We start from the raw sequence: 10,749 nt of genomic DNA, 5'->3' as shown, positions 1-10,749 counted from the left end.
CAGTAAGTAAGTGGTTAAAAAACAAACAAACAAGCCTTTAATACCACTTTAACTGCTTTCTAAATATGCTCCAAAGAATCCACCCACCCAAATCTAAAAAAAAAATAAAAAAACCCACCAGTGGTTGTTTTAGTCAAAATGTGTCAGTTGACTAATAAACAGAAAGCACATTGGAAAAGATCATGGTCTTAAAAATAAAGGGTTACATTTTTCAGTTTTTTTCAAATGTTACTTGTTGCATGACTTTCACAGATTTTTCAGAATTGCTCCCAAAATTTTAAGACATGACCAAGCATTTCTTCAGAGGGCATTCAGGCAAGTGAATGTTGAGATTGAAAGAGAATATATATATATATATATATATATATATATATATATATATATATATATATATATATATATATATATATATATATATATATATATATACACACACACACACACACACACACACACAAATGATTCTCAAGTGATTGACATCAGATGATATACAGAGATGAGACAAATCCTCCTAGATAAGTTGTTTTTGTCTATCTGCAGCCCTTTCTTGTCTACATCCGTTCAAAGTGCTGAATTTTTCGCCTGAGTTCAGAAAAAAGGGGACGGAGAGCTGAACTTACACTCTGCAGATCTCAGTGAGGAGAGCATTGATAGCTGACTGGAGGGAAGAGACACACCCCCCTTCACACAGGAACAGAGCTGAGGCTGTCAATCAGCTGGAGGTGTCTCCCATCACCATTTTTCTCTTGGTGTCAGGAAAATTTGTCAGATGTGCCTCATGTTGATAGCAGAGGAATGAGGCAACAGACAAAAGTAACACTTGGTGCTCTTAATTGAGCCAATTACACACAATAGAGGGATATGCTTTGTTCATATTTCATGCCTGAGGTTTACAACCACTTCCCGCCCGGCCTATAGCAAAATGACGGCCGGGCAGTGGTTCAGTTATCCTGACTGGGCGTCATATGACACCCTGCAGGATAACAGCTGCCGCGGGCTTGCGGGGGCACGCATCGCGGCGATCGGTGATGCGGTGTGTCAGTCTGACACACCGCTCTCAGTAAAGAGCCTCTGATAGAGGCTCTTTACCACGTGATCAGCCATGTCCAATCACGGCTGATCTTGATGTAAAGAGGAAGAGCTGGTGATCGGCTTTTCCTCACTCGCATCTGACAGACGCGATTGTTTATCAGCGCAGCCCCCCCTCAGATGCCCACACTGGACCACCAGGAAAGCCACCAGGGAAGGGGGCAACATGTGGATGGCCAGGTATGTACCCCATGGCCATCCACATGTGCAAATGAATGCCAAATCTGTGTCAATCAGTGCCCACAAATGGGCAATGACTGGCACCATTATGTAACAAATTACCTCAGTGATGCCCAGCAATGCCACCCATCAGTGCCCATCCGTGCCACCTATCAGTGCTACCCATAAGTACCCACCAGTGCCACCCATAAGTACCCATCAGTGCCACCCATAAGTACCCATCAGTGCCACCTCATTGGTGCCACCCCATTGGTGCCCATCAGTGCAGCCATATCAGTGCCAGTCATTGAAGAAGGAAACGTACTTACAAAAAATTTTAACAGCAACAAAGAAAAACGTGTTTTTTTTTTCTCAAAATTTTCGGTCTTTTTTTATTTGTTGCGCAAAAAATTAAAAAAAATTGCAGAGGTGATTAAATACCACCAAAAGAAAGCTCTATTTGTGGGAACAAAATGATAAAAAATTTGTTTGGGTACAGTGTAGCATGACCGCGCAATTGTCATTCAAATTGCTACAGCGCTGAAAGCTGAAAATTGACTTGGGCAGGAAGGTGTCTAAGTGCCCGGTATTGAAGTGGTTAAACTTTGGAACTTAAAACGTACCCATTGTTTTTTTCAAAACAGTGTCTGTATTCCAAAATAAATATATGAATCTGATATTAATTGACAGCATTTGCTATGGTTTATAAAATGATATTCTAGTTATAGTCTGTTATATACATTCGCATTATAGTAACTTGTAACCTCATTAGCAGTGCAGCACATCAATTTTGGTACACTTATGGATATATGTCTATAGGGTAAGGCCATTTCACACTGAGGCCACCCATGCGTTAGCGGTAAAGCGCCAGTTATCTTAGCGGGGCTTTACCGCTGTTTTAGCTGCGCTTTTTTACCCCAAAGAAGGGGTTAAAAACGCCCATGTTGCGGCGCTTTCAAATCACTTTTTGCAATGGGCAAATGGGCCCATTGCAATGGGCGGGGGGGGGGGGGGGGGAACCACTCCAAAGATGCTGCTTGCAGGACTTTTTCTAATATCCTGCAAGCGCACCATGCAGTGTGAAAGCACTCGGGCTTTTACACTCAGGAGGCATGGGAGGCAGTTTGCGGGAGCTTTACAGGCACCATTTCTAGCGCTAAAACGCTTGAAAACTGCCTCTGTGTGAAAGGGGTCTAAGGCTTATCTGGCAATTGATTTTCTTGTAGCTGTTCAGCAGGGGTCCTAACTGTTCTGTCACAGTGTAATCACTAAAGGATGCTTCTAATAAAAAAAAATATATATAATAAACAAAATTATTTCAGGGTTATCAAAAGCACGGAGAATATAAAATCACACATCTTTTAACACCTCCATATCAGTACATCATAAAATGTATTTTTTCTATTAGAGATAATTGTAGATTATGGGTTTGTTATGGCTTTCTGCATTTGTCAGATCATCACTCTCTGAACTGTTACTAAACAAGCCCAACAGACTATGTGTGCACAACCAGCACCCCCTCTAGAAGTAGAACAACCCTAGTCAAGGTAGGTTCCATCATCTAAACTGTGCTGGAGGACCAAACAGGTGATTGTGCCTTTCACATTAAGCTTCTAATAATTTTGATTTTAGGTGTATAAACACAATTGGTGGCATCTTCAAGTTAATGAACCCAGCACACCAATATATATATATATATATATATATATATATATAAAAAACAGGCGAGAATAAATGGAAAATCTCTAATACCACACAACACATAATAACACAACCTTGAGGAGTGGAAGCATTTGCAATAATCAGTATAAGCAGTAGGCAAGAGAGAAGCGTTGTTGAAGTCAAGCAGCATATGACAAAGTAAAAGTCTGTAGGCCATAGGCAGCAATTACCCTTGTGGTTGGGTAGTACAGTTGGTTGGCTGCTGTGGGACATGCTTGGTGCCTATGACAGGAGATCTGAAGTTCCAATAGGCACCAATGTCACAATGGCAAGTAAGGATAATGATATGGGAAATATCAAGTCTCAAATCTGTAACACAGGAGGACTCGATTAAGTGTCATCTTGCGAACGATTGGTTTCCATCCTAGTGCCTTCTCCACTTTCTTGGTCTGGATGCACGACAAAATATATTCATTTTCAGAACCAGAATCAGCCCCCAGATCTGTACTAAGGCTTACTGTCATTGTAAACTTATTTTTTACTAAGACCATTTGTTACTTTTCCTCTGCGGTTCTTTCTTCTGGAGTGTGTGAATCCCTCGCTGTGTTTCTGGGGCACTTCTGCTGCAAAAAAAGTGATTGTGTTAGAAAATGGATTGTGAATTATGAAGCTCTAAAAAAAAATTGCTTATGTTAGCTTAATGGCTAAGAGATAAGTCTTTTGCTCAGTGCCTTTTGGTTGTGCTATATTTGTGAGCTGTGGGAATTGGACTCAGTTTATGGCTAGTCTTGGGTTTTTTGGAGCATCAGTTTGCACTCGCAGTGGCATAAACAGGTTTTGCCACTGCAAGTGCAGACATATGCTCCAAAGACACAAGAAGATCAGTACACAACTTTAGGTAATTTGTAATTTATTATTCAACACACACCAGATGAGAACCTTGCTTTGTTTGGATTTGAAGTTTAATATTAATACTTTTTTTATGTTGCGTGTGCCGAATACAGAAGTGTACTGTTCTTTACACTGATATTCATACTTGTGTCCAGGGCCAGGGTGGGCAGGAGAGATGGCTGCCCTGGGTGTGGTGGGGATTTGTGGGGTTGGGCTAGAACGGATGATTTGGAGGGGAAATTTTTACCAAGAGGGAGGATTTGTGCTCTAGTGATGATTGGGGGGAATTTATTTTGCTAGGAGGGGAAATTGTGGTAGTGGTTGGGGGGGGGGTAGGTGCTATGAGAGGAGATTTGTTGTGCCAGGAGAGGAGGAATTTGAGGGGTAGAAGATTTGTGTTAGTAGAGGGGATTTGGAGAGGGAGAGGATTTTGAACTGAAAGAGGGGGAATTTTTGTTAGGGGAGAATTTTGGCTTGCAAAGGGTTATTACGCTTGGGGATAAGTGCTTGATTATTTTTTTTTTTTCGGGGGGGGGGGGGGAGGGGGGGGGGATTTTTTGCTGACATGTAATGCTCATACTTTTTGGGGGGTGGGGCAATTGTCATCTTTGCGCTTGGCGCTAAATAACCTTGTCCTGGCCCTGCATGTGTCAATGTCAATTTCAAGTGAGCAGCATGTTTTTTCATGCCTGATTTTGTAATGTGCCAACTGTTAATATTATACTTATGCCACGATCCTATAGAAACTCAGCCTTGTTAATGGATTGCTGTACTTATTCAATAAACCTTTCCTCCAAAGGATAGAATTAAAAAAATAAATCCTGTTATGCCCCGTACACGCGGTCGGATTTTCCGACAGAAAATGTTCGATGTAAGCTTGTTGTCGGAAATTCCGACCATGTGTAGGCTCCATCGGACATTTTCCATCAGAATTTCCGTTACACAAAATTTGAGAGCTGGATCTCAAATTTTCTGACAACAAAATCTGTTGTTGTAAATTCCGATCGGGTGTACACAATTCCGACGCACAAAGTTCCACGCATGCTCAGATTCAAGCAGAAGAGCCGCACTGGCTATTGAACTTCATTTTTTTCTTCTCATCATACGTGTTGTACGCCACCGCGTTCTTGACGTTCGGAATTTCCGACAAGATTTGTGTGACCGTGTGTATGCAAGTTTGAGCCAACATCCGTCGGGAAAAAAAAGATTTTTTTGTAGGAATGTCCGATCGTGTGTACGGGGCATTAGAGTGGAGGAGGACAGCCACAGTTATCTTAGTTCACAGGGCAAGTCAGGGGCTCCCTCTACAGAAGGACAGGGATGAAACTGAAGGGTACCAGATATCACTGACAGTCCTACGTGCTCCAAAAGGGAAAAAAAAAAATCTCAGGGAAAGAAGAATGTGACCAGCATAGGGCACATCTCTAGAGGTCAAACTAACACAAGAACTACAGCCAAAGTCTTTAGAATAGGAGACCCCAGGAGGAAAGGGGAAGGTCTGTCAACCTGTGTGGAGGCACAGGGGAGAAAAGCAAAACAAGCTGAAAAAAGCACCAGAGGTAATGGGTTGTCCTAAGAAACCAAAGAGGGCTGCTTGCATCTAAATTCCTGAGGAAAAACTATCCAAGGACCTGCAAAGGATTACCATCAAGGATTATTTAAGCGCTTAGTAGGCTTCTTGCTTCAAGCCAAGAACCAGGTTTAGGGGCTTTGGATGCATCTAATCTAGAAGTAGATCAAGGTAAGGTCGGTGGTTCCATCCTATTACTTTTTACAGGGGGGCAGGTGTAAGCTTTGGCCTCCGGTAAGATCCCGTATGATGACAGGGTAGGTCTGAAAATGTGGGGGTTGATTTGCTAAAAAACTGGAGAGTGCAACATCTGGTGCAGTGCTGCATAGAATCCAATCAGCTTCCAGGTTTCTTTTTTGTGAAAGCTTAATTGAACAAGCTAAAGTTAGAAGCCGATTGGCTCTCATGCACAGCTGCACCAGATTTTGCACTCCCCAGTTTTGTAAGCCGGGTCACTGGCTTATCTACAGTAGGTATAGACCAGCGTTTCTCAACTCCAGTCTTCAAAGCGCACCAACAGGTCACGTTTTCAGGATTTCCCTCAGATGAAACGGCTGTGTTTACTAAGGCAGTAAACGTGATTAAATCACCTGTGCAAAATAATGGAAAGCCTTAAAACATGACCTGTTGGGGCGCCTTGAGGACTGGAGTTGAGAAAGACTGGTAAAGACCACCATTTAACAAATTGCACGGAAACGGTTTCAGCACATGCTCAAGTGGGGTCCAGGACACGTCAGGGTGCTTCCAGCCACCGTAGAGGAAAACTTCCATTATGGGATGTATTGTAAAGGTGTTTACAACTGCAGGGACTCTAAAAGAGATAGCAAGCTGATCTTCCAGATGCAGAGTCGTATGTACTGCATCAATAAGGCCCTGTATCTGAGGTAATAGCAAAAGATTGCGGTCCCCCGAAAAACGATTTACTCTATTTACTTTCTTACTTTCTACACTGTGCTGGATATATTTTTTGTTTCCACAGAGCTTACATGGATCAGAGAGATTACAATTGGTCACGTGACCACTTTTACCTATCAGTATCGTTCTGATAAACCCCTAAGCACTAAAGAAAGAAGAAAGGATTTTTATTACAGCTTACCTGTAAAATCCTTTTCCTGGAGTACATGCGTGGTCTTGGTCTCCTTCTGATTTTTTTTTTTCGTACTGATTAAATGAGAATCATTCGCTTTGCTATTGTCCGGGAAAAATTGTCATGTTTGTCCCTGTTGGATGAACTGTCGTGATCAGCTCTCTAAAGCTGTGTACTAATGATTCGATTATCGTACAATCGCTCCAAAAGCATTTTTTTTTCCATCTCATTTTCTGATTGTGTGTACTAGGCATTACAAGGCATTACCTTAGAACTTGCCCCCGTCAGTGATTAGGTGTTACTGCCTATGCAGCCAGAGGAGCAGTCTGGGAATTTTCTTTATTGTACATCATGGGACACAGAGCCTTAAGTAATTACTTAATGGGTTATAGGCCACCTTCAGGTGTTGACACTGGTAAACCCAGTCAAAGGAAGTTTGCTCCCCTATATAACCCCTCCTCCTTCCAGGAGCACATCAGTTTTTGTAGAAAAGCAATATACTTAAATCCCAAAAAAGAGGGGAGGGACCTCTGTGTCCCATGATGTACTCCAAGAAAAGGATTTTAAAGTTAAGCTGTAATAAAAATCCTATTTTCTTTATCGTACATCATGGGACACAGAGCCTTAAGTAATTACTTAATGGGATGTCCCATAGCAATGCCACATGAGGGGTGGGAGAAAACAACACGCAGGGTACACCCAGACTTGAGGATCTATACTGCTGCTTGCCGAATCCACTAAGTGACAGTGGATTTCGACGCTGCCTGTCCTTTCTTAGGACCCTCCGGCAGAATAGATAAGACATCAGTCTTACGAATCTGAGCAGTTTTCTTTAAAATAGATTTTCACTGCTCTCACCACATCAAGACAATGTACTGGCTTTTCTTCCCTGGAACATGGTTTTGGAAAAAACAATGGCAGGACAATATCTTGGTTCAGGCGAAAACCTGAAATTACTTTTTGCAAAAAGCCTGGACGAGGGTGTAAAACCACTCTGTCCTCATGAAAAAATCAAATATGGCTCTTTACAATAAAGAACAGCCAATTCTGAAACCCTCGTTACTGAGGATATAGCAACCAAAAATACCAACTTCCTTGTCAGAAGGACTAGGGGAATTTGTTGTATTGGTTCAAATGGCTGTTTTTGTAACAAAGACAAAACTAAGTTTAAGTCCCAAGGGTTCAAGGGAGGTTTGACGGGCAGATTAAGCCGCGGACTAGAAAATGAGTAGCAAGTGGTCTTTGAAATAAGACCAATAAAGCTGAGACTTTGATCAGACCCAAGTACTCCAGCCTTCTTAGCGGTATTAAGGAAGATTTCTCTAGGTTGAGAATCGTTGGTTGTAGTGCATACGCTTTGCTCCAAACAAGTCACTGATTGATCTATAAGTAATAGATCGTCTAGGTATGCTATGATTGTTATGCCCTGTGCCCTTAACCTGGCCAGAGGTGGGGCCAGCACTTTGGTGAACACCCGAGGTGCTGTGGCCAGCCCGAAGGGCAGGGCTACAAATTGAAAATGCTGCTGTTCTAACTCAAACCGCAGAAACTTTTGACGAGCAGGAAATACAGGGACATGCAGATATGTAACCCTGATGACGATTGACACCAGAGGTTCTCTTCCTAAGAAACTACCGAACTGATTGTCTCCATGCGAAAGGAGCGGATCTTCAGGAATTGATTTAGCTTTCTTAGATCTAGAATGGGTCTGACATCTCCATTTGGTTTTGGTACCATAAATTGGTTTGAATAAAATCCCAGACCTTGCTCTTTTGTGGGTATCTGTATGATCACCCCTTGAGATATTAATTGGTCTAGTGCCTGAAACAGAGACTGTTTTTTCTCTAGATCTTTGGAAACGCTTGACCTCAGGAAGCGAAACGGTGGAAAGTCCCGCAGTTCCGGCTTGTACCCCAGCGTTACCGTGGAAATGACCCATCTGTCTTGAATTTCCTTTTTCCAGACTTCTGAAAATTGCAGAAGTCTGCCCCCCCACCTTGGTGAGGGTGGTTGCCTCTTCATTATGAGGCCTTAGGATTCTCTTTTGCAGATTTCCTACCCCAGGGCTTCTTTTGAGCCTGGGTCTGACCCGGAGTCTTTCCTCTAGAGTCTGACGGTGGAGGCCGTCGCTACTGCCTAGAGTCAGAATCCCCTGGCGCAGGGGAAAGAGCCAGTTTAAATGCAGGACGTTTATATTTTCTTTTGACTGGTAAAAAAGTACTTTTCCCAGCAGAAATTGTCTTGATATATTTATCCAAGTCTACTCCAAATAGTTGCTCCCCATGAAAGGGGAACCCAGTTAGGAGATTTTTACATGGCGTTTCAGCTGACCAATTTTTCAACCACAGGTTTCTGCGCATATGTACAAGCATAAGCGTGAGGCGGGATGCCTGGTGAATAAAGTCTTTAATGGCATCTATGGCAAAACATAATGCCTTAGGTAGTTCAGCCAAATCCGAGCTTGTTGTGTAGGAAGCTCTCTAAAGGCCTGTTTAAATTGGTCCTTTTGGAATTGGCAGACGCCTATCACGGCGACTGCGGGCTGAGTGACGGCACCTGCTATGGAAAAAGCAGATTTTAGCAAGGATTCCAACTTCTTATCTGTTCGATCCTTAAGCATCTGTGCATTGTCTACAGGACAAGTTAAGTTATTATTCACATTGGAAATCGCAGCGTCAATTGCGGGCATTTTCCATATTTTTGAGAATTTCTCCTCCAGAGGATAGAGAATTGAAAACCTCTTAGAAGGGAGAAAATGTTTATCTGGTATATCCCATTCCGAAAAAATAAGCTGTTCAAGAGCCTCCTGCAGCGAGGCACAGACGTGAAAAAATACAGCCACAGTAACAGATTTTAGCGGTAAAACAGCGGGACCTTCCGCATCCCCCACGGCGGGGGGGGGTTAATATAAGGGGGGTGCAGCGCTGCTGTCCCCCTAACCCTCTGGTCCCATCAGGGGAAGAAAAAAAAAAAAAAAAAAAAAAGAGAAATTTTTTGCAGATTTTTTACCTTGCAAAAATCTCCTTCCACACGCTGAGCAGCCAGACACGGAACTGAGCAAACAGTAAGACAACAGAGTAAGGTATGTGCATAGACTCCATCTAGTGGAGATTTTAAGGCATGACAACATATTTTCCTTAAATGAAACAAAATGCATAGATGTTTTTAATATCAAAGTTTTCTTCCCTTACCTTGTCCTCGCTAAAGGATTTTGCTGAATTAACAGAAAATCCAACTTTCACCCATCACGGCGGGTTACGTTTAGCAAACTTTCAAGGACTGGGTCCGTAAGAACGGGGTCCAACTGTCTTGGGCCTTGTATAAGCACCCCATCAGGAAGCTTGAGGTAATGTAACAAGACCTAAGCCCTGGGTTCCTGGGGTCCAGCCCTATAAAAAGAGGCATTACAGGCAAAACCTCATGCTTCGGATACCAGGTCCCAGGTACCATCCACTTTAGGCCTCAGTGGACTTCTGGATGGTTCTGTCTTCTTTTTATGGAGGAATTTCAATCCAGCATGGATCCCTCCTGGAGCTCCTCAGAGCACTTCTTCACTCGTGACCAACACTTTAGACACTGGCGAAAAAACTGATGTGCTCCTGGAAGGAGGGGTTATATAGGGGAGCAAACTTCCTTTGACTGGGTTTACCGGTGTCAACACCTGAAGGTGGCCTATAACCCATCAATTACTTAAAGCTCTGTGTCCCATGATGTACAATAAAGAAAATTCCCAGACCGCTCCTCCGGTTGCATAGGCAGAAACACCTAATCACTGACAGAGGCAAGTTCTAGGGTAATGCCTAGTTCACACAATCAGAAAATGAGATGAAAAAAAAATGCTTTTGGAGCGATTGTACGATAATCGAATCATTAGTACACAGCTTTAGAGAGCTGATCACGACAGTTCATCCAACAGGGACAAACATGAAAATTTTTCCCGGACAAAAGCAAAGAGAATGATTCTCATTTAATCAGTACGAAAAAAAAAAAAAAAAAAAAAAAAAATCAGAAGAAGGAGACCAAGACCAGGCATGTTTGGAAATGAAAAAAAAGAATACATTACATAACTTCCGAAGTTGTATTCTGTCGTACGAGAATTACAAACTACTAGCATGCAACAAAAAATGGACAATCATTCGTCTAATATTCTCATTGTGTGTACGAGACTTTAGTTTTTACGAAGGGAAATGTTGGATGTGAGCTTGTTGTCGGAAAGTCCGACCGTGTGTATGCTCCATCGAACATTTGCTGTTGGACTTTCCGCCAACAAATGATAGCAGGTTCTCAAATT

The 10,749-nt window shown here is 42.5% G+C and overlaps 1 protein-coding gene across 4 annotated transcripts in view; it reads right to left on the bottom strand.

Moving 5' to 3' along the window:
• Window positions 1-2,979: 2,979 nt before the first annotated feature.
• PTDSS1 (phosphatidylserine synthase 1) overlaps window positions 2,980-10,749 on the bottom strand; it is a 135,503-nt gene continuing 127,733 nt past the window's right edge. For 3 of the 4 annotated variants that reach the window (XM_073632004.1, XM_073632005.1, XM_073632001.1), the window contains one exon: window positions 2,980-3,533. In XM_073632004.1, the coding sequence (XP_073488105.1) occupies window positions 3,442-3,533 (92 nt within the window). In that variant the 3' untranslated portion in view covers window positions 2,980-3,441. The remainder of the gene's footprint in view (window positions 3,534-10,749) is intronic. The other variant, XM_073632002.1, reaches the window with a different exon arrangement.

This window comes from Aquarana catesbeiana, linkage group LG05 (assembly GCF_042186555.1).
Source record: "Aquarana catesbeiana isolate 2022-GZ linkage group LG05, ASM4218655v1, whole genome shotgun sequence".
In the NCBI taxonomy this organism is placed as follows: domain Eukaryota; kingdom Metazoa; phylum Chordata; class Amphibia; order Anura; family Ranidae; genus Aquarana; species Aquarana catesbeiana.
Note: the sequence above shows the minus strand (reverse complement) of the source record. Positions and strands in the feature narration are given on the sequence as shown.